At 46.8% G+C, this 24,229-nt stretch overlaps 1 protein-coding gene and 1 long non-coding RNA gene across 3 annotated transcripts in view; one reads left to right on the forward strand and one right to left on the reverse strand.

Moving 5' to 3' along the window:
- LOC146407055 (uncharacterized) overlaps positions 1-24,229 on the reverse strand; it is a 116,160-nt gene that overhangs the window by 50,798 nt on the left and 41,133 nt on the right. The window lies entirely within an intron of this gene.
- Positions 1,998-24,228, forward strand: FXN (frataxin). Of its 2 annotated transcripts, XM_021064638.2 has the most exons (5): positions 1,998-2,181; positions 7,264-7,361; positions 9,216-9,336; positions 18,322-18,419; positions 22,442-24,228. In XM_021064638.2, the coding sequence occupies exons 1-5, from the start codon at positions 2,014-2,016 to the stop codon at positions 22,602-22,604; spliced, it is 648 nt and encodes a 215-aa protein (XP_020920297.2). In that variant the 5' UTR covers positions 1,998-2,013; the 3' UTR covers positions 22,605-24,228. The 2 variants fall into 2 exon arrangements, 1 of the variants encoding a protein (XP_020920297.2); XR_014822709.1 differs by lacking the exons at positions 18,322-18,419; positions 22,442-24,228 and adding an exon at positions 12,496-14,430 and having other exon boundaries at positions 9,216-9,800.

Genomic DNA, 24,229 nt, shown 5'->3' on the forward strand with positions numbered 1-24,229 from the left:
TCTGGGCCTTACTCCTAGAGTCTGGATAAGACCTGAGAATTTGCATTCCTAAAGGCACTGGGTCCTACAGGGTCCCTCCACAGCTGTGTATAGCCATGGGGCTTTAGCCTCTTATCTGGTAAGCCCAATTCTCTTTGACAACCTCTCAGGATCTGGAGAAGGACAAATTCTTGGAGGCTTTAATATTCTCTGCTCTGCTCCTCTGAGCCTGTTTCCTTGGCCAAAAAGGCAAGGGCAGTGGTATCAACTTTGCCAGGAGCTGGAGCAGGTGCCTGGGCCCTTTCCATGCCAGAACATGCTAAGCATGCTGGTTAATCAGAGTGCAACTCTCTAAGTATATTTTGACATTCTGAGTATGTGAGGATGGGCCTGGGGCCAAGGCCAACAACCAACACACTTCCCTTTGCCGCCAATGGATTCTTCCCATGTGGCTTCAGTGGGTTCTTCTCAGACTTGGCACCACTGACATTTTGGTCTGGATGACTCTGTGTTGGGGGCGGGGGGCTTCCTATGCATAGCAGGATGTCTAACAGTATACCTGGGCTCTACCCACTTGATGCCGTTAGCACACACATGCACCCTACTCCCAACTGTGACAATCATAAATATTTCCACATACTTTATGGGGGAGAAATGACTTCTCCATGCCTGGCATATACATAACAGGTGCTCAGTATATGGCTGCTTAAAATTAATTGAATACAGGAGAACATCTCAGATCCAAAAGAATACCCTGTCAGATAGGCAGTCAAATCCCACTTCCTCTACCCTATTTTTTCAAGGCCCTGCCACTTCCTCCATGACGACGTCCTTGATTGCCCCCACCCCTACTTGTATATGCTCTCCCGTGCAACACCAACACCCAGTAGTTCATGTTCTTCTTTAACACTTGTCATTATCCTATTTATACAGATGTTTTATCTCCTCTGTTCATAAAATACTGAGATGGCTTTGGAAGAAATTTGACACTTTGTATCTCCTCTATCCACTATCTTTCCCATAAAGATGATATTCTCTAGTATGCATAGTTGACATTTTCTAAAGCATATATTCAAATATAAAAGAACTTCCATAATTTGTATTCCTTTACAATACACAAACTAAGTAGAATTTTCTTTTATTTTTACTTACTTATTTTTGGTCTTTTTAGGGCCTCACCTGCAGCATATGGAAGTTCCCAGGCTAGGAATCAAATCAGAGCCGTAGCTGCCTATGCCACAGCCACAGCAATGCCAGATCCTATCCACGTCTTTGACCTACATCACAGCTCACTGCAACACCAGATCCTTAACCCACTGAGCAAAACCAGGGATTGAACCCACATCCACAAGGATACTGTCAGGTTTGTTTCTGCTGAGCCATAACGGAAGCTCCTAGAATTTTCTTTTAAAATGTATTAACATATTAATATTTATTGTGGGCTTAACAGGATTAAGGGCCTTTCCAAGAAAACTTTACATGGATTAACTCATTTTATCCTTACAACCACCGTATGAAGTAGAGACTTTTATACCCCATTTTACAGATGAGGCACAGAGAGGTTAATTAACTTCCTCACTGGTCACACAGGTAGGAAGTAGGCAGAGTTCAAATTTAAACCAAGCAATCCGTTTCCTGTCTGCACTCTTCTGCTATAATTTATACGGGCGGCCAAGCAGCTTCAAGACCTGAATTCCGTCCAGTTCACAGCAAAACTGCAGTTCCCAAATCCTTTCTGCATAAAATTCTGGAGCAGCAGGTCACTAAGCTGGTCTTGGAGTTGGGGACCTTAGTATTGCATTCACTATGTTGCCCAAGGGATAAGCCCTCTGCCTTGCACGAAGCAGCCTCTCTATTTTTGTTAAATGCAGAGGTGGTGCAAGGCTGGCAAGTTCTTCCTAAAGTGTAACATCTGGCCGTTTCCCAAGCCCACAGAAAAGGGGAGCTCGCGCCTGCGGCTGCGACCCGTGACCACCAGGTGGCGCCTGCCTTCCCCCGAGCAGGAGGGCGGAGCGGCTGCAGATCGCGAGGGACATGTGGACGCTCGGACGCCGAGCGGCTGCCGGCTTCCTTCCCCGCTCCGGGCCCCGAGGCTCTGCCCAGGCCCGCGCCGGGGCTCCGCGGCCGACGAAAGATCCCCAGCCTTATGGCTGCCGGGGTCTGCGCACCGGGACCGCCGCGGCCCGCGCACGCAACCAGTCGGTGAGTATCTGCGCCGGCAGCCGACAGGGCCACACGCCGGAACAAGGAGGCCGCGCACGCCGGGAACGCGCGCTCGCACCCGCTCCTTTGGGGCCGCGTTCGGGCGGGGGCGGGAGGCGGCGGCACCTTGCGGTGAGACCACTAGTCTTGGTTTCTCAGAGAGTCTTTTGTACTGGCTTCCGCTTTCCGGGGAAAAGAGACTGTTTTTTCCTGCAATTCAGCTGCGGGAACCGCGCGGGCAAAGGCAGGGAAGGTGCACGGGGTCGGCTCTTAGGGACCAGGGGTGACTCTAAGCTTGTCACCTCTTTGCGAGAACTTAAGTAATAATTAAGTGCTAGTTACTGTAATATTCCTATGTGTATATTATCTGTACTATTAGTACCCAGTACATAGGACTATTTCAATAAAATATATATCAATATAATAGTATATTATATAAATATGTATACTATCAGAGTGATGTTTTTAGGCATGGGCTTTTATGAACAAAAATGCTTTCATCGAGCGACGTGAAGATGTCAAGCTTTCAGAGCACAGTCACTGGAGCAGCGGGGCTTTTAGATTGGGCCTGGGTTCCAAATTCTAGCTCCTTCCTCGACTCCGCATGGTGGGTGACCCTTCGGGGGATCCTGGGAACTCTGAGGCGTGGCTTCCTTCGCCATGAAGAGGAGATTCCCATTTTGCCAAGCAGGCATGAGGTTTAATTAACATATATAAAGTCTTCAGCAGTTCACTTTCTTCCCCCAGGATACAAAAGAAATATCTGACCCAGTTACTCCACGACTAGAAAGGAGGAAGCCCAAAGAAAAGCTGTGGGATTAAGGCTGCCTGGGAGGATGTTTAATCCGGGTCTGATGATGTTAGGGAGCCGTGCTGGCCTTCAGGAGAAGACCTTGTGGGCAAAGGCCTGGGCAGCGGACTAGAGATCAGCTCTAAGTGGCTGGTGACCGGATGGGCTTGGTGATGGAGGTGGCAGGTGAAATCCAACACACAGTGTTGGTGGAGCTCCGGAACTTGGACTTTCCGCTTAAACCTCCCACTGGCATGTGTTATTTGGCCTTCTGTGAAGAAACACTGGGGTAGGTTGCCAACACTCAAAGTTGGGATCGTGGATCTCCCCTCTTCTCAGGAAAACTAGGCGGTTATAGCCACACAGGTCCCACACTCCCCTTCTGCAGAACACAGACTTGTTGCTGTGTTTATTCTGCTGAGACTTGCTCCTTGTGATCAAGTGTCAGTTTTGAGATTTTGTTGATGCACACAGCTGTCCATTTATTTGCTTTCTTTGCTGGATCATGCCGGTTGGGTGAGTATGTTCCACCTTGTCCAGGCTCCGGTTGAGTCCTATAGGCTGCTCTTACAGTGGTGCTGCAGTGGGCATTCCTGTGAGTGGACAGAACTGCCTTTGGGGTGAAGTCTTCAGCCTGGCATTGCTGAGCGAGGGGCTGGCAAACATTCCACGCACTTGATGCAAAGAGTGGTTGTACTGATACGTCTTCCCCAGTACTGGAGGACAACCCATTCACACTTCAAGCTTGTGGTTTGACAAGGCCCAGGGGACTAAGGAGACCCGTGGGGGAAGGCTGGCCTCCCTGCTGGCCATCAGGCCAGGCCTCAGCAGGATTCTGCCTTTGTTGGGTCATGTGGTTCCAGGGCCTGAGCTCAAGCCTGTGGGCCTAGAACTATCTAGTATTCCCTCCAAGGTCTCCCTTGAGCCAGCCCTGTGCTGAGCTGACTGCATCACTGAACCCTGGTGACTTGATTAGGCAGACATACCGCCAACACATGGTCCAAGGGCTCCGGGTGACCTGGGTGGCTTTGGGGGAGCACTTGTGATACCGCCTTCCCCCCATGAACTCCATCTGCCTCCCTCAGGCAGAGAAAGACAGCTACTCTTTGGGGCAAGGACAGGATTTTCGTTTCTGACCTCTTCCCTCCCCACACTTCTGCTGACCTGCTTCAAAGCAGACATCAAGGAGTTCCCATCGTGGCTCAGAGGAAACAAATCTGACTAGCATCGTGAAGACACAGGTTCAATCCCTGGCCTTGCTCAGTGGGTTAAGGATCCCGTGTGGCTGTGGCTGTGGCTTAGGCCAGCAGCTACAGCTCCAATTCAACCCCTAGCCTGGGAACCTCCATATGCCGTGCATGCGGCCCTAAAAAGACAAAAAATAAAAAAAATATAGACATTGAACACACTCAGGCCCCATGTTAAGAGTATCAGTGTCCTCTTGTTGAATCCTCGTAACCAGGCTGTATGATCCCGGCCTTCAGAGAAGGTAGCAGAAGCTGGGACTTTCAGCAGTTACCCAGGGAATGTTAGATCAGGAAGAAGAGGTAAGAGACAGAGGCAGGGAACCTGGGGCGCTGTTCCTCATGTGAATAAAAACGGCTGAATAGGGAATTCCTGTCATGGCTCAGTGATTAACGAATCCAAGTAAGAACCACGAGGTTGCGGGTTCAATCCCTGCCTGGCCTTGCTCAGTGGGTTAAGGATCCGGCATTGCCGTGAGCTGTGGTGTAGGTTGCAGACGTGGCTCAGATCCCGTGTTGCTGTGGCTGTGGCATAAGCTTGGCAGCTACAGCTCCAATTAGACCCCTAGCCTGGGAACCTCCATATGCCATGGGTGTGGCCCTAGAAAAAGGTAAAAGGACAAAAAAAAAAAAAAAAAAAGAAAGAAAGAAAGAAAGAAAGGGGTCTAATCAGAGTTGAAGCGGTTGGCCTACGCCACAGACACAGCAACACGGGATCTAAGCCTCGTCTGTGACCCACACTACAGCTCACGGCAATGCCAGATCCTTAACCCATTTGGTGAGGCCAGGGATCGAACCCACAACCTCATGGTTCCTAGTCAGATTTGTTTCCACTGCGCCATAACAGGAACGCCTCTTTTTTTTTTTTTTTTTTTTTTTTAAAGACACCTTGTTAATATATTTTGCTGATGCCCTGACATTGCACTCACAGCCAACAGCACTAGAACTCAGGGCTGAACCAAGCTTATCCAACCCACGTGTTTTTTCCCCAAGGCCCATCACAGTCCTCTCGCACAGAGAAACACCAACAGCGGCACTTCAGCACTTCGATGGCCACTTTCAACAGTGAAATCACCAACAAAAGGCACAAAGATGTGAAAAAAACGTGCCACCAAACAGACTGTGGAGAGGGCCCTTGTTTCCAGTGTGGGAGCTGAAACGAGTGGGCAGAGGTGACCCACATTTTTTGTTGCTCTCTGCACATCCAAGAATGACCAGGAAAGTGCCCTGAGCATTGATTTGGGGGTACATTTTAGCAAAAAGGGTACTCTAATAGTACTTCCTTCAGAGGATTCTTAGGAGGACTAAACAAGTCCCTTGCTGTAAAGGCTGAGAACACTACCCAGCAGATGGTGAACACTCTAGAATGTGCTGTGGCCGCTCTCTCACTTCTCCCTCAGAGCCAGCGTTGGTAAACAGCCCATCTGCATTCTGCTCCCCCATTTCCCCCTCCTCTGCTTACTTCTCAGCCTCCTCTCTGAGCTTGCCCGAGGCCCTGAGGGCTAGAGAGTAGCCATGTCTGCTGCCCTCTTCTCTTAGTGGCAACCGCAGTGCCTGGGGGAGAGTATGAACCTGGCCACCCACTCTGAAAGCCCTTTGGTGCCTTCCGAAGATGGAGTCCAGCAGCCTGCCTCTCCATCACTCCCTTGCCGTCTCCGCCGGGCTCTCCCTCCCCTCTCCCCATCCCCTCTGCTGGCTCTCACTGGTCCACAGGCCTGGCGGTCATCAGTGCAGACCCCACTCCACAGACCTGGGCACTGGGATGCTTAGTAGGTACATATGGAAAGATGTCAGCAGGTCATGGTGTCCCCTGCAGATCAAGTTAATAAGATTTGCCAGAGCCTCTCTTCTGGACATCCTGCTTTTCGTTTTTTGCTGGGTTTTTTTTTTTTTTTTTTTTTTTTTTTTTTCAATAGGTCCACACCTACAGCATATGGAAGTTCCCAGGCTAGGGGTCGAATAGGAGCTACACCATAGCCACGGCAACGCATCTGCAACCTAGACCACAGCTCATGGCAACGCCAGATCCTTAACCCACTGAGCGAGGGCAGGGATCAAACCCACATCCTCATGGATACTAGTCGGATTTGTTTCTGCTGCATCACAACAGGAACTCCCTGTTGTTGCTGGTTTTAGTTGAATTCTAAGAGCTCTGCTGACACTGCCCACCCACCTGTGCCCAGCACCCTGGCACACCTGGAGCAGTGCTGCCCGCTAGCACCCCCTGTGATGGTGGGTATATTCTCTATCTTTGCCACAGGATGCCACAGGTCATTCGAAACATGGCTGTTGTGACTGAGGAACTACCTTTTAAATTTATCTCTTTTTTTTAATGATTTTTTTTTCCATTATAGTTGGTCTACAGTGTTCTGTCCATTTTCCACTGTACAGCAAAGTGACCCAGTCACACGTACATATATACATTCTTTTTCTCACATATCCTCCATCATGCTCCATCCTAAGTGACTAGACTTTTAAATTTATCTTATTTCAATAAGCTTATATATATAGAGAGAGAGATAGTTTTTTGTTTGTTTGTTTGTTTTTTGTATTTTTGCCATTTCTTGGGCCACTTCTGCGGCATATGGAGCTTCCCAGGCTAGGGGGTCTAATCAGAGCTGTAGCCGCCAGCCTACACCAGAGCCACAGCAACGCGGGATCTGAGCCGCATCTGCGACCTACACCACAGCTCACGGCAACACCGGATCGTTAACCCACTGAGCGAGGGCAGGGATCAAACCCGCAACCTCGTGGTTCCTAGTCGGATTCGTTAACCACTGCGCCACGATGGGAACTCCAATAAGCTTAAATTTAAATAGCTGCCTGTGGCTCGTAGCTCCTGAGTTGGACAGCAGAGGCGTAAAGAGACCCCTGGAGAGCTCGGTGTAATGTACCAGAAGAGGGTAGAAAAAATTCCTGAGAAATGAATACACTGAAAACTTTTCACCTGGTTGCTCATGAAGGTAGAAGTAGTGGAATTTAAACCGTGCATTAATGGACTGTAATATACTGAAAAATGGTAATGTTCTTCTTCACTTTGGCTTTTAGAGTGTGAGCCTCCGCTGCCTCAACCAGATTCTGAATGTCAAAAAGCAGAGCATCTGTTTGATGAATTTGAGGACAACAGGAACTTTGGGCAATGCTGGGTAAAATAAAACCCCTTCCACATCAGAGATCTCTTCCTCCCTCTGTCCCCCCCCCATGTATAACATCTGCAGACATATACATACTTCTCTTTAATATCTTTTTTTCCCTTTCCTCTTGCTTTTAACCACCTCCCCAAAAAACCATCCATATACAATCTGTTTTCTTCCTAAGCAGCAGCACTCATAAGCATCTTTTTTTTTTTTTTTTTTTTTTTTTTTGTCTTTCTCTCTTTTCAGGGCTGTACCTGTGGCATATGGAGGTTCCCAGGCTAGGGGTCCAATCGGAGCTGTAGCCACCAGCCTATGCCAGGGCCACAGCAACACAGGATCCAAGCCGCATCTGCAATCCACACCACAGCTCATTGCAACACCAGATCCTTAACCCACTGAGCGAGGCCAGGAATCAAACCTGTGTCCTCATGGATGCCAGTCAGGCTCATTAACTGCTCAGCTACGACAGGAACTCTATAAACATCTTTCCACATCACTACCTACTCACCACATTGTTTTTAATGAAATAGTAGTATGTTTTATGCATGTACCATAATTCATTTAACCCATCCCCTATGGCTGGACATTTAGGTTGTTTCCAAAGTTCTGTTGTCATTCTCTTTGATGTCTTAGGAGTTAGGGTAGACCCACCTCCTGTAACAAGTAGACCCAAAGCTGTAAAGGCTCCAACGAGGAGTGATCTGTGTCTCTTCTCCATCAGTCCAGGCTGGCCATGCCTCTAAGAAGTGGTTTGGGGAGCCTTCCACCTTTCCTATTGCTCATCGGCACCTTACTGCCCTCTTCAGGTTGAGGCCTGGTCACCCTCTCCAGGTTCTACTCCACAGAAAGGGACAAAAGCATTGGAAGGCCTGGAAATGGCGTTTGTCCCTTGGTCACATTTTAGTGGGAAAGAATCGGTCCCAGGGCCCCAGCTAACAGCAGAAGAGGCTGGAAAGTGTAGCCTAGCAGGTGCCCTGGGCAGAGGAGGTGATGGGTTCTGGGGGGAAGCTGCCAGGCAAGCTGCAGCCCACTTCTCTGCCCCTAATCTGCAGGGACCCTCTTTCTACACACACACCCCCAGGTGCAGCCACAGCCTACACAGTTACTAGTCCCTCCTTGAAGGCTGAGATGTCCGAGTGACATGGGTCCTGTCTCCCAGGTCTGGGAATGGCTCTGACCTTCCTGGAGTGATGGAAATGTCTGGAATTAGATAGTGGTTTGTCTAGCACATTATAATAAATTATAATAACAGGAGTTCCTACTGTGGTGCAACGGGATCAGTATTGTCTTTGAAACGCTGGGATGCAGTTCAATCCCTGGCCCTGCACAGTGGGTTAAGGATCTGGTGTTGCTGCAGCTGTGGCTTAGGTTGCAAGTATAGCTCAGCTCTGATCCCTGGCTCAGAAATTCTGTATGCCTCAGAGTGGTCAAAAAAGAAAAAGAAATAAGAATTTAATAACAAAAGCAATGGAAATAACCTCAGTGTCCAGCTGAAGGGGAAAAGCGGAATTAATTAGATAAAATACTGTGAAAATCCATAACTGCTAATATAGAACAATTTCCAAGACATAAAATGAGAACTGCAAAGTGCTTCATTTGTAAATTAAAAAGAGTATAAAATTCTAGGATACAGAAAAGATTGCTCCTTGTAGCTGACTCTGAGGATAGGGGCTGCCTCTCTGGGAAGAAAGGCTTACTTTTCTATAAATGCTTTCATGTTATTTTCATTTTTATTCTGTCCATGTTAGATACTTGCCATCAATTTTTTAAATGTAATTAAAAAAATAAATGTGTCGATTGATGTTAATAAAATGGAGTGGTTTGGTGATCACACAATTGGGGTTATTTCTCTTCCTCCTGCAGCTCTCTGGATGATACCACCTATGAAAGGCTGGCCGAGGAGACGCTGGACTCCTTAGCAGAGTTTTTTGAAGACCTTGCAGACAAACCTTTCACATTTGAAGACTATGATGTCTCCTTTGGGGTACCTCTTTGCTTCTGTACATTCTTCTGTCCTCCCTAAGAATTTTCACTCACTGAGACAAAGAATTCCTCTCCAGTGGAGTTAAGCATCTAGCAGCAAGCAGTTATGGGTGGGCCCAAAAGACTGGGGGGTTCTGGTTCCAGCCCTGCTCCACCAGGCCATTGACCTTGGGCAAGTCACTCAGTCTCTGTGAGTCTCAAGCTTCACTCGGTATCCGTGAAGGTAAATCAGGGAGGGACCCAGGCATAGGTTTGTCTACTATGATGCATCTCATCATGCAGTCATGTGGAATACTAATCTAGACCACTAGTTCTTTTTTTTTAATAGAAGTGTAGTTAATTTACAGTGTTTTGTTGGTTTCAGATGTACAGCAGAGTAATCCAGTTATATATATGTGTGTTTATTTTCAGATTCATTTCCCTTAGAGGTTTTTTTGGTTTTGTTTTTGTTTTTGCTGTTTTAGGGCCACATCCATGGCATATGGAGGTTCCCAGGCTAGGGATCAAATCAGAGCTGTGTCTGCTGGCCTACGCCACAGCCACAGCAACGAGCGATCCAAGCCGTGTCTGTGACCTACACCATAGCTCATGGCAATGCCAGATCCTTAACCCAATGAACAAGGCCAGGGATCAAACCTGTGCCCTCATGGATGCTAGTCAGATTTGTTTCCGCTGAGCCACAACAGGAGCTCCATCCCTTATAAGTTATTACAAGGTATTGAGTTTAGTTCCCTGTGCTGTATAGTAGGTCCTTGTTGGTTATCTATTTTATATGTAGTGGTATATATATGTTAATCTCAGAATCCTAATTCATCCCTCCCCCCTTTCCCCTTTGTTAACCATAAGCTTGTTTTCTATGTCTGTAAGAATATTTCTATTTTATAGATAAGTATCTTTTTTTAGATTTCCCACTTAAGTGATATCATATGGTATTTGTCTTTCTCTTTCTGACTTATTTCACTTAGTATGAGAATCTCTAATTGCATCCATGTTACTGCAAATGGCATTATTTCCTTCTTTTTTATGACTGAGTAGTATTCCATTGTATGTATATGGGTGTGTGTGTGTGTATATATATACACACCACATCTTTATCCATTCCTCTGTTGATGGATATTTAGATTGCTTCCATGTCTTGGCTACTGTGAACAGTGCTGTTATGAACTAGACCCCTGGTTGTTAAGCAGGGTGAGAGATTGCCTAAGCCGTGTTTAGACTAGAAATAGCCACCACTCCTTGGAAATTCTTTTTTTTTTTTTCCTCCTTTTTTTTTAGGTGTATGGAAGTTCCCAGGCTAGTTGCTGAATTGGAGCCACAGCCACCAGCCTACACCACAGCTTGTGGCAACGCTGGATCCTTAACTCACTGAGTGGGGCCAGGGATTGAATCCCTGTCCTCATGGATACAACTCAGTTTCCTAACCTGAGCTACAATGGGAACTCCTGGAAATTCTGATGTCGTAGTCAGGGTGCAGTTCTGGGAAGCATATTTGTTTTTGGCTTTTTGGTTTTTTTGGCTGTGCCCATGGCATGCAGAAGTTCCTGGGAGTTGAAACCATGCCACAGCAGTGACCATGCTAGATCCTTAACCTGCTAGGGCATCTGAGAACTCCTGAGAAGCATGTTTTTGAAAAGCTCACCTGAGATTCTAGTAGGCATCCTTGGGTCCGCCTCCTAGAGATTTTTATTTGACTGGTCTAGGGTGTGGCCTAGGCCAGGCATTGGAGTTTTTTAAGTTTTTAGAAGCACTCCACTTCCTTGGTGATTCTGAATATGCAGCTGGGCAGGAACCTCTAGGCTACATGAAACTTCCAATATCCTGGAAGCCAAGATGCCGGTGTGTATCAGCCGGCCACCAGGTGGCAGACTTGAGCAAGGGTCTGCCTTTGGATTTAGCATTATTGCTTGGGCCTTAGGCAGCAGCTCTTTTTAGCCAGTGGGAGCAAATCCCCTGCAGAGGTTAATCCTCTTGGCAGCAATTAATTAATATCAGGAAATGTCATGAAGTGTGCATTTTGGATTAAGTCATGGAATTATTTAGGACAACCAGCTGTCAGGCTAAAGTAATAGAAATGGTATTGGATGTTGCTGTTGGGTGCGCTGGATAAAAAAGGGATGCCATCAGATGGAGAGAGTGTCAGGCCTGGTTGTAAGGACAGTGAGGGACTTGATGGTGATGGGGCAAGAAAGGATTGAATGCCTTCCAGGTGGATTCATTGGTCCCTGTCAGTGGCAGAAAATGCCGCAGTGTCCAGGCCGGGCTATAGACATACTTTGCAGGCAGCCTCAGAAGGCAGAGCTCCTTGGGAACCATTACAAACTGGCTACCCCAGCCTGACCATCTGTGCCTGATTAGAGGCTGGGGAAGTTACAGGTCTCCTCTCCCCCAGCCTCCTTATCAGGCACTATAACTATAGTGAAACCAAGTCCAAGCTAAACTCTGCCCCACATGCAAACCGTTATTAACATGCCACAGAAACAGGCGCTCTATCTGTTCTTACAAGATGAGTGAAGCCCCAGCTTGACTCATACTTTGCGAGAATGTTTCATTAGAAGCAAAGTGCCAGTCAGTATTCTAGTAGCTGGATTCTGCTTACCTCACTGAGTCAGGCAACAAAAGCTTCTGCTCATTGGTGGGTCCTGCCTTCAAGTGTCTCTCGGAAGGGTGAGTCAGCTGCTGAACTTTCCAGAGTCTGTAACCCATTCTCGCAAGGGAAGAGGCACCTGAGTGTTTATACATTGTACCTTGGGTGTCAGTCCACTAACTAGAGAAGAATTTTTTCTGGCCAATCATTTGCTAATTAGGAAACTCTCTAGTGTCCAAGTAGAAGGTTAATGGCTTATAGTGGCTGCCTCTGTAGTTTAGACTTCTTAGTACTTTGAAATGCTATTTACCCTCTGGTGACTAGAATCCTTCAGGTGCTAACTTAAGTATTTCATGTTTAAGATAGATCAGTTGAGGAGTTCCCCTTGTGGCTCTGTGGTTGACGAATCTGACTAGGAACCATGAGGTTGCGGGTTTGATCCCAGGCCTTGTTCAGTGGGTTAAGGATCTGGCATTGCCGTGAGCTGTGGTGTAGGTTGCAGACGCTGCTCGGATCCCTCGGCGTTGCTATGGCTGTGGTGTAGGCCGGTGGCTACAGCTCTAATTAGACCCCTAGCCTGGGAACCTCCATATGCCGCGGGAAGCGGCCCTAGAAAAGGCAAAAAAAAAAAAAAAAAAAAAAAAAATCAGTTGAAATTACATTAGAGACAGTAGAACACCTGCAACACCATTACTTGTGCTTGGTTGGAATATAGTCTTTCCCCGCCCTCTGTGAGGCCCTCCCAAATGCTCCAGGCAGACACCACCCTTGCCCAGCACTCTGAGGTTGACTCTGTGAAGCACAGCTCACCCTGTGTTGGAGGCATCTGTTTACACATCAACTCCTATGGCTACACTGAGCTCATTGACAGCTGGGACACCATCCATTCTTGGTATCCCAATGCTTGGAACACTGCCAGGTACACGGCAGGGATTTAATAAATGTTGATGGACTAAGTAAATGGAATGGAGCCCACCTGCTTTTCCAAAACATGCTTTCATTGATGCCACTCGGCACTTAAAGGTGTTTTTTCAGCTTGCTGCTGGCCAAGTAGGCAAATGAAAGCAGGACCCAGGACACACCCAGGACACATTTGTTTTGTGTCCTCCTGTAGACTGGGAAAGTGGGCAGCTTCTCAGCTATTGTGTCATCCTGTCGGGGGGGCAGGTCGTGGTGGGTGTCAGTGTCTGGGTCTAGGCTCACCCCTTACTGGTACTGGTCATTAGAGGGGACTGCCTGCCAGATCCAGAAATCCCTCCTGTCACTAGGCAACCCCAGAGTCTGGCGCACTTGACTCTGGAGACTGAGAAGCAACATGCTATTTAAAGAGTTAACCTCCAACCTACCTTCCCTATTTTTTCTAGGTGGAGCCCTGGCCTCTTAGATACTTTAATGAGAATTTGCTTGCTGCCATGTCCTTCATTCACTTAGCTGTCTGCATGTTATTGCCATAGAGCAGAGGTTTCTTAACCTTTGAGGGATGGAGACATACACGCCCTCCCCATGAGAATCTGAGTGCTCTGGACCCTCCTAAGAAAAACTTCTCTGCATATGTATGAGTACAAATGCTGCTTCCAGGGCTCTTTGCAAACCACCTCTGGGTCCTGGATCACAGACCCCAGCTCAGAGGCAGCACTTTCTTGGATCTGGTGACAGAGGGTCTGTTTAGCATCCTGGATCTGCACTCTATTTCCCAGACAACTTAAGTGAATTACCTGTCAGGGCAGGTCCTTCAGCTGTAAGACGGATGACAGTAACTTCTACTTCTCCAGGTTTATATTAGGATCCCATGAAATAATGTAGATAAAAGTGATTTATAGTCATTCTTATTCCTTTAGGGGAAGTCAGCATCTGTTTTAGGAGCGGAGGAAGCCACTTGCGTATATTTGAAATCCCCTAACTCCACATACCATTCCCCCATGTGTCTGTTTCTACAAGTGAGCTGGTGACAGCAGAAATCGCTATTTTTGCTTCCACTGATATTGACCATGGGGAATCAAGCCTCACCAGCTGTGGCCAGGGGCTGTTCCTGTTGGTCAGTGCCTGGGTCTCAGCAGCTGCTAAGTATTGCCTCTCTCCTCCTCACTCCCTTGCACCATTCTCCTGAAATAGAAACTCAGATTGCCCCTTAAGGAATAATACTAATGGAGAAATTACTAACAATTATATTACTACTATAGTATGTATATGTTAGCAATGTGTATTAGTAATAATACTAAGAGAAAAGGCTCTCTTTATCTGGTCTACCTGCAGACAGTTCCAAGAGCATTCAGAACTGGGAGTTCCCGTCATGGCTCAAGGGTAACGGACCTGTTAAGGAGATGGGTTTGATCCCTGGCCTTGTTCAGTGGGTTAAGGATCCAGCATTACGGTGACTTGTGGTGTAGGTCACAGACACAGCTTGGATTCTGAGATGCTGTGGCTGCTGGTAGCTGCAGCTCTGATTCCACCCCTAGCCTGGGAACCTCCATATGCCACAGGAGCAGCCCTTAAAAAAAAAAAAAAAGAAAAGGCATTGAGGATTCCTAGGTAACTGGTAAAGCAGCTAGTTTTCTTCCTCCTCTTGGCACTTTCCTTTGGAAACAGTGTCTGGCTTCCTGGGGAAAGAAATCTAATTACACATGATGAACTGGAGGGGGCGTGGTTGAGTGCAGCTGTACATAATCTTGCCTTTCCTGGCCGGTATTAACACAGTGCCTGGTTACCGTGCACTCCATTCACTCATCCACAATTTAAAAAAAAAAAAAAAAAAAAAAAATCCATTGGTATTTTGCACATATACTGAAAGTGCTAGGATGAAAAGACAAATCTGCTCTCAAGATGCTGAAAGTAGTAGAGGAAGGGGCAGGTGGCCATGCAAATGAGCCGGCAACTCAGATGGGTGAGGAAAGCACAGAGGCTGTGGGGACAGGCCCTAGTCCCAGCTGAGAGGCATCAGGGTGACCTTCCCAGAAGCACCTCAGCTCACCCACTCCTCGCCCTTGCACTGTCTCTGCAGGAGGTGGAGCAGATGTTGTCCCAAGGACTGAGACCATGCATCTTAGACCTGGCCCCCTGCCTTTTCCTCTGCGTCACGGACCTGCTGGGTGTAGAGTCCACACACAGTGGGGCATTTAAGGACCACAAATAGGTCAAAATAGAAGAAATTTTATCTTGATTCCCTGAGCCTGATCACATGGAAAGAAAAGTCATAAACTATATGGAGGTGGGGAGGGGGACTGCTGCTGGCTGCAGGGGCCCTTTGGGGGTGATGGAGATAGCCAGAAGTAGATAGTGAGGATGTTTGCACACATTATGAAAACACTTTGTGAAATGCTGAAAGCTACTAAATTATATAGTTCTTTTAAAAAATTTAAATGAAAGGTGGTCCTAACAAAATAGTACAGGTGGGTTTCAGGAAAATAATTTTTTTTAAAGCAAACTTAGGTAGTACTGTGTTCCTAGCCCTTTTAAAAAAATGCATTTAAGGAGTTCCCTTCCCAGCTCAGCAGAAACCAATCTGACTAGTAACCATGAGAATGCATAAGAAAGAAATCTAATTACACATGATGAACTGGAGTGGGCGTGGTTGAATGCAGCTGTGCATAATCCTGGCCTCGATAAGTAGGTTAAGGATCTGGTGTTGCTGTGAGCAGTGGTGTAGGTAGCAGATGCTGCTCAGATCCTGCGTTGCTATGGCTGTGGTGTAGGCCAGCAGCTACAGCTGATTCGACCCCTAGCCTGGGAACCTCCATATGCTGCGAGTGTGGCCCTAAAAAGACCAAAAAAAAAAAAAAAATGCATTTAAAAGCTGGCAGCTGAGGAGTTCCCGTCGTGGCGCAGTGGTTAACGAATCCGACTAGGAACCATGAGGTTGCGGGTTCGATCCCTGCCCTTGCTCAGTGGGTTAAAGATCCGGCGTTGCCGTGAGCTGTGGTGTAGGTTGCAGACGCGGCTTGGATCCTGCATTGCTGTGGCTCTGGTGTAAGCCGGTGGCTACAGCTCTGATTAGACCCCTAGCCTGGGAACCTCCATATGCCACTGGAGCGGCCCAAGAAATAGCGGGGAAAAAAAAGACAAAAAAGAAAAAAAGTAAAAGCTGGCAGCTGATACCTAAGAGTGAACAGCTTATATTGCCGCTAATTACTAGAATTGAGAATGCACTTGGTCTCATGGAAAGAACAGCATCTTTTAGACCTAAGCAGTCCTGGGTTTAAGATTAGCTCCGCCAGTTACTAAGATTTCCTTGTTACTCTGTCCTTCTGTTCTCCCCATCTGTAAAATTGGGATAATGACTCCTGCCGCCAATGGTTATGGTCACGGAGGGATCAGTTTTATACAAAGTGCAAAGCACAGTGTCTGGCACAAAGTAGATGGTGAAAAATAGTCGATGCTATTTTTGTTTGTTTTTGCTTTTTAGGGCCGCACCCGCGCCATATGGAGGTTCCCAGGCTAGGGGTTGAATGGGAGCTACAACTGCCGGCCTACGCCACAGCCACAGCAACATCAGATCCGAGCTGTGTCTGTGACCTACACCACAGCACACAGAAACGCCAGATCCTTAGCCCACCGAGCAAGTCCAGGTTAAGGACATGGTTCCTAATCAATTCGTTTCCTCTGCACCACGACAGGAACTCCAGTAGATGCTATTTTTATTGGTTTTCTTTTTTTTTTTTTTCTTGTCTTTTTTGCCATTTTTTGGGCCACTCCAAGGGGTGGAATCAGAGCTGTAGCTGCCGGCCTAAGCCAGAGCCACAGCAACACGGGATCCGAGCCATGTCTGCAACCTACACCACAGCTCACGGCAACGCCGGATCCTTAACCCACTGAGCAAGGCCAGGGATTGAACCCTCAACCTCATGGTTCCTACTCGGATTCGTTGTCCACTGAGCCACGATGGGAACTCCCTGATGTTTACATTTTGCTTATTATACCATCTGTATTCCCATTGTCTCTACAATTTTTTATTTTTTTGCTGCACTCACAGTATGTGGAAGTTCCCAGAGTCTGAGCCACAATTGCAAACTACGCAGCAGCTTCAGCAACAATGGATCCTTAACCTGCTGTGCTGGGCTGGGGATTGAACCTGCTGCTGACACAGAGACAATGTCAGATCCTTAACCTGCTGCACCACAGTGGGAACTCCTCACTACATTTCTTTTTAAATCAGGAAAAATATATATGTATAATCCAATAGTGTCTTCCCTTGGAGTTCCCTGATGGCCTAGCAGGTTACGGATCCATCATTGTCACTGCTGTGGTGTGGGTTCAAACCCTGACCTGGGAACTTCCACATGCCGTGGATGTGCCCCCCCAAAAAAGTGTCTTCCTCATCCCCTGCCTATCAGTTATGTTATTATTGGCACTTTCCCCACCTTTTCAACCCAAAGTTGACTTCTACCACCTTTGCGAACCAAACATAAAATGCTCTAGGAACCACCGGGGACCCCTTGGTGGATGGGGGCTCTAAAAGGCCCAGAGAAAGGCTGCCGTGCACCTGTGGCCTATGCACAGGATGGGGAGCAGAGAGGTGCCCAGTTCTCTGGCTTTAAGCTGGTTCTTTCACATGCTGAGCATTCTAGAGGGACCTCAGTCCTGGTTGTTGAAAGAGGGTTTTCAAATTTAAATAAGCATTTATTAGATGAATTCAAGGCTCCTAGAGAGGAAAATAAAGCTGGAGAGGGCCATTTAAGAAGCTGGTGAGACCAGTGGGGCCAGGTCTGGGGTGAAAACCCTAGTCCGGAGTGTCTGCCTTCTATCAGCAGAGCTCAGGCCATTGCTCTTCTGAGACAGGCAAAGCAAGTGGTTTGATTCCTTCCTTCTCTCTTGCCTTTTTTCCTTTCTTTGGTCATGAACTTTTCCTGCCTGATGATTGGGCTGACTGGACTGGGAGTCCAGTAGAGTTGGCGTCTACATTTTTTTTTTGGTCTTTTTTGGGGGGCCACATCTGTAGCATATGGAGGTTCCCAGCCTAGGGGTCAAGTCGGAGCTGTAGCTGCATTTTTTAATGTCCCTAGGATGTTCTGGTGGGTAGTTGAGGGGTTGAGGCACCAATCAGCAGGTAGATCTCCCGTTTGCCATTTGCAATCCCTCAGACAAGCCACTTAGCACTCTGAGCTCTTGTTTCCTCCCCTTGGGAAGTGAATAAGGATATTTTCACCTTGCCCACCTCATAGGGAATGAGGGGAAGCCCTCTGCGATGTGGGTGTCATTGTGATTAATCATAATCCGATTCCGAGAGCCATGCTCTTTCTGCCTGATCTCCTAATTCAGACACTGAAGGCAGTCCTTTATGTTGTATGTTGTGAACTGGTATAAATGCAGAGTGTGGAGATACAACAAAATAGGAGGCAACTGTGACACAATTTTAACTTTGTCTTGTTTTTTTTTCCTCATGCTTTTTTTCCCCACCTGATCCACCAGAGTGGCGTTTTAACCATTAAACTGGGTGGAGATCTAGGAACCTACGTGATCAACAAGCAGACCCCAAACAAGCAAATCTGGTTATCTTCACCATCCAGGTATGTTCAGGAGTCAAAACTTCTCATTATGTATAGCTTCTCTGAAACATGACCTTATGGATTATTTCAGAAGTATCACCCTATGCCACAGGTACAGCCTTAAAAACCAAAAAAAAGAAAGAAAGGTATCGCTCTGAGAGTTCCTTGGTGGTCGTCTAGTGATTGGTACTTGGCGCATTCATCGCTACAGCTCAAGTTCAGTCCCTGGTCTGGGAACTGAGATCCTTCACCAAGCTGCTAAACACAGCAGCCAAGGAGTTCCCATCATGGCCCAGTGGTAATGAACCCCACTAGTATCCATGAAGATGCGGGATCGATTTCTGGCCCCACTCAGTGGGCTGAGGATCTGGTGTTGCCGTTAGCTGCAGTGTAGGTCACAGATGTGACTCAAGTCTGGCGTGGCTGTGGCTGTGGTGTAGGCCAGCAGTTGCGGCTTCGATTTGAACCCTGAGCTGAACTTCCATATGCTGCAGGTATGGTCATAAAAAGAAAAAGAAGAAAAACCAGCCAAAAAGAAAAAAGTCACCTTTGTGTGTTAGTCCCTATGTAAGCAAACCTTTCCTGATGTTTTACAGTATGTCTCAGGCTCAGTGGGGAAGTTTACTCTGGTTTTGTAACTTCTATCTGGTGATAACGTGGCTGCCACAAGCAGATATTGGGACATTAACAAGATGTGAAGCAAAAAGTTTTCGGAACCTAGCCTACACAGTTTTTCCTCTATTAAATCATTGCCATCCCTTTGACAAAGCCACTTGTGCTATTGCAGCATCTGAACAAGTTGTACTTTGTCTTCAAAGCACATTAACGTTTGCCCTCTGGTTTGTTTTGAGAATCTCAGTTAAAGGTTGGTTGAATTCCATTCCATTTGCAGAATTGGGCCATGTGCTCTATGGAGGTGGGAGAACATTTTAAAAGGCCATGCCTAGGCATTGAATCTCTCCTGCCTTTCCCATTGATGTGCTTTCAATCAAGCTGAAGAAAAGATTGTATTGGAGCTGGTCTGAGCTGGGTCTCAAAGCCTGAGAACAGGCCAGGGAGAGAGGGTCCCTCACCCCTCTAGTTGCTGGTGAAGTGGTTGTAAGAAAGTCAAAGAGAGACGCCCACAAAAAAGCTCTCGGACCAGGCTTCCTGGTCATTCATTAGCCCTTCCTAAGAGAATGCACTGACTGTGAATTGAGAAAGACCCAAATATAACTAGCAAGGAATTCTTTGAAAGGATAATGGTATTTGCATTAAAAAAAAAAAAAAAAAAGTATTTAACTCTTCTCCTGCCCCAATCTTGACATCATTTTTAGGCAGTTCATAATGTACTGTTGATGGTGCTGTGGTGTGTGAGTCTTTGTTCAAAATAAATAAAGTATTATGCTTCCTTCATTCCAACCTCATCTAGGAAGTATGTTATAATTCAACACAAACAACTCCAAGGAATCCCTGTCATTTCTAGCAAGGCCTTTATTCACAGAGTGTGTCTTGCTTTTTAGACCCAGGTAGTTTACTTGAAGTTGGGCTGGGGGGAGGGGGGAGTGTTTACCCCACGGAGGCCAATTAGCCTGTTCTCTTTGGCCTTAAATAGTGGCCCTGACCCTAACTATGACCATGCATGCAGCCTGTACAGTCTTTTCCTCCAACTTCAGAGGAACCAGCACGGGAAACTGGATGGGTTTGCTCAAATCCAGCTTTGGGGATCGGTAGCTTTGTGAACATCAGAACCAGCTATGGTAGCTCCACTGACAGTCCCCTGGTGTTATATCTGGAGACTGAAAAAGTCCTTGTCTTTTTTGGACTCACCTATCAGCATTAGGATCCTATCCCAGGCAAGTTTAGAAGCATCTACTTCTGGATCATAATAAATTTTGAGAAATGCAAGATTTTGTCATTTTTTTAAAAAAATCTGTAAGTCATGGTGGGAATCTGGAAAGAAAATTTGCCAAGCAGCCATTTACTGTCATGGATACTATGTTCCTTTAAAAATATATATATATTTTCCACTTAATTTTTCACTTTGGTCCAAAATAATCTTTCCTAGGGCTACATTTCTGATATTCTGTTTGTTTGTTTTTTTTTTAATTGATAGCTTTTCAGGTCTGGTAGGAATGGTGGCAATGCCACCTTGCTTGAGGAGGTTGTGGGATTGGGTCAAGGAGAGGACTGGGTGGACACCTGGACATCAGTGCTCAGGGCTGTGCGCAGAGCCCTGGGGCAGCGTGCAGGAGCCTGGGGCTTCTCACGTTTGCCTGGCTCCAGGCAGCAAATTGGAGTCCAGAGCCAAGGGAACGTTCTCTAAATCTGGCCCAGATTATTATATTTTTATGTGTCCAGCTGTTTGTGCATATTAAACAAAAGCCCAGTCCTTTTGGTTTGGCCCTTTCATCCCTGTTATTAGGAAAGTGTTCAAACCCCAACCTTTGGTTGATTGCACAGAAATCCTTGATGTTTGCATAACCCCCAGGATGCTTCCTGTCTAGGTCTTCCTCCTCCCAGGCAAACCCCTCCCAGTGTGGACTTTGGAAAAGCTGTCCTGAGTGCGCAGGTAGACTCAAGCCCTCCCCCTGGGAAGTGTCCTCTTCCACCCCTCCCTCATGGTGCCATCATGTACCCCATTAACTTCAGGTACATGCCCCTCCCCTAGGCTGAGAGGAGGTGGCATTAATGGGCACAAGCTGTGTACAAGACACAGCAACATCCGGCACACCCGGGCCCTTGCAAACACAGCGCTCCTCCCTTCACTGGAGGAGCTTGAGGTGGACGAACTAGCCCGTCCCACTCTCAATTTCATGGATTTAAAATTAAATTAAGGAAATTATTTTTAAAAATAATGATACAGGAGCTCCCGTCACGGTTCAGCAGTTAATGAACCGGACTAGTATCCACGAGGACTTGGGTTGGATCCCTGGCCTCGCTCAGTGGCTTGGGGATCTGGTGTTGCCGTGAGCTGTGGTGTAGGTCACAGACATGGCTCGGATCCAGCATCGCTGTGGCTGTGGTGTAGGCTGGCGGCTGCAGCTCCAGTTGGACCCCTAACCTGGAAACCTCCATGTGCCATGGGTGTGGCCCTAAAAAGACCCCAAAAAAATTTATCAAAAGAATAATAATACAGATGGTTGCCTGGGGCTGAGGAGAGGAGTGAATAGGGTGTAACTGCTTAATGGGTATGGAATTTCCTTTGGGTGATGAAAATGTTTTGGAATAGCTTGAAGTAGTGATTGCACAATGTTAGGAATGTACGAAAATGATAATCATGCAGGAAAGGGACAAATCAAACCAGGTCAGTGGTGACCACAATGGTCACCATTATGGCCATAATCTAGGAGACACAGCTCTGGCTTAGCAGGTATCATTGTGAATCAGGAAAAGCAAAAGATCAGAAGGTGACACATGGAGACTCATCGATGGGGCTATAATGTTTTTAGGTCTTGACAACTGTCCTGTGACTTGTTCCAGAGGATAATGGTGTAATTATTCTCTTTTTTTGTTTGTGTTTTGGCCTCACCCACTGCATATGGAAGTTCCCAGACCAGGGATCAAACCCACTCCATAGCTGCAACCCAAGGTGCTGCAGTGATACCAGCTCCTTAACCAGCTGTGTGTGCCACAAGGAAAATCCCTAATTCTTCTTTTTTTTTTTTTTTTTGCCTTTTGCCTTTTTAGGGCCGCACCTGAAGCATATGGAAGTTCCCAAGCTAGGGGTCAAATCAGAGCTGTAGCTGCTGGCCTACACCACAGCCACAGCAAGGGAAGATCCAAGCCTCATCTGGGATCTACACCACAGCTCATGGCAGCGATGGATCCTTAACCCACTGAGCAAGGCCAGGGATCAAAACCGCATTCTCATGGATACTAGTTGGGTTTTTAACCTGCTGAGCCGTAACATGAATGCCCCTAATTATTCTTAAATAGACCCTAAGACAAGAAGTCACACACACAGTTGTTAAGTTTCTAGATCTTCACTGCGGTCAGTTTCTTGGTGGCACTTTCTGCTAAAGGGCTGTCCCCATGGACTCTGTTTGTGTTTTGTCTTGCAGTGGCCCCAAGCGCTACGACTGGACGGGGAGGAACTGGGTGTACTCCCACGACGGTGTGTCCCTCCACGAGCTGCTGGCCAGGGAGCTGACGACGGCCTTAAAAACCAAACTGGACTTATCTTCTCTGGCCTACTCTGGGAAAGGCACTTGCTGCCCAGCCTAGTGCTAAAGACATTAAAAGCTCTACAGCCAAGACCCCAGCTTTGGCCTTCAGCCGAATGGCTAGTTTTTTCCATTCTTGCCTTTGAGGACAGTTATATTGTGTGTAGCTGCTCTGTGAAAAGACTGTGTCGCCTCTCGCCCTGCCCCTGATTAATTTCCATAGAGTTTTTTTTTTTTTTTTTTTTTTTGGATTTGTCTGCTTTCCTTCCTCATGTGATACCCCTGATCCCTTGTAATGTCTGTATGTCCATAACTTTATGTATAACCACACAACAAAGAAAAATAAGAAGGACAAATACCAGGGGGAGAAATGAATTGGCTTCACTATTCATTCTTTGAAGGACTTAACTACAAAAACTGCAGGAAGTGAGACTGGCCAGCCTCGCCATCCTGTCTCAAAATGAGACTCATTAAAGGGTGGCCTAAGGGAGTTCCCATTGTGGCGCAGCAGAACCGAATCTAACTAGTATCCATGAGAATGCGGATTTGATCCCTGGCCTCCATCAGTGGGTTGGGGATCCAGTGTTACCATGAGCTGTGGTGTAGGTCGCAGACTTGGCTCAGCTCCCGAGTTGCTGTGGCTGTGGTGTAGACCGGCAACTGCAGCTCCAGTGTGACCCCTAGCCTGGGAACCTCCATATGCCGAGTGTGGCCCTAAAAAGCAAAAAAAAAAAAAAGGGTAGCCTAAAAAGTTCCTGCTCCTCTTGAAAGTGTAAACACTTCTAAACGCTTTAGTATTGAAGCATCAGTGGCAACTGGAGAATTCTCACACCCAAGACCATTTTCTCTCTGTGCTTTATGACTGCAGGGTGTGGTCCACGCGGGGTAACACAGGGAGATGTGGTGCTGTGTCTTCTATATGGACACATATTTGTACGTACATTTACCTGTGTGTATACATATATATATTTTTTAAGGGTCAGTGTACAATAAGCTATTGCAGCACTGGTCTGAAAATGCAAAAAATCTCCCAGTGATGAGAGGAGAAAGCCCTCTCCATAAGCTTATGGGTGTAGTATAATAAGGTAATGGAGCTGAGATGCTTAAATTGTGAAGGGCCACATGAATGAAAGATGTTTGTAAATGAAAGGAACCCTGGTCCTACACTTGGCTAAGCCCCAAAGTAGCAGTCTCTGGGCAAGTTTTTTTCCAACTTCCTGGACAACTCCCCATGTTAACTGAGAAGGCTGAAATGGATAAAATATAGTTGATTCTCAATTCAGACATTTAATGGTCCTGTCGGCATCTTAACAGGCTAGCTTGAATTCCCTCCAGTAGAGGAGATGTCAATGAACAGGTGTTTTTTTGTTTTTTTTTTTTTTAAGTTACAGAATAAATATATGGTTTAAGATATTTTTCTACTTGAATTTCAGTTGAATTCATATTCATATAAGCATCTTTTATTGTGCCCTTACTGTGCTAGGCCTGCGCTGTGGATTGAACGTTTAGCTGTTGATCCAACCACCAGCCACAGCCCTTGGGAATGGGATTAGTACCCTTATAAGAGAGAAGACGGCTGTGTATGAACCAGAAAGCAGGCCTTTACCAGATCCCCAGTCTGTGGGGTCTGGATCTTGGGCTTCCCAGCCTCCAAAACTGTGAGAAATAAACTTGTTTATAAGGTGT

Source organism: Sus scrofa, chromosome 1, assembly GCF_054392235.1.
Source record: "Sus scrofa isolate SSC_HxYL_T2T_F1_AM1 chromosome 1, Sscrofa_HxYL_maternal_Yorkshire_Landrace_v2.0, whole genome shotgun sequence".
Taxonomy (NCBI): domain Eukaryota; kingdom Metazoa; phylum Chordata; class Mammalia; order Artiodactyla; family Suidae; genus Sus; species Sus scrofa.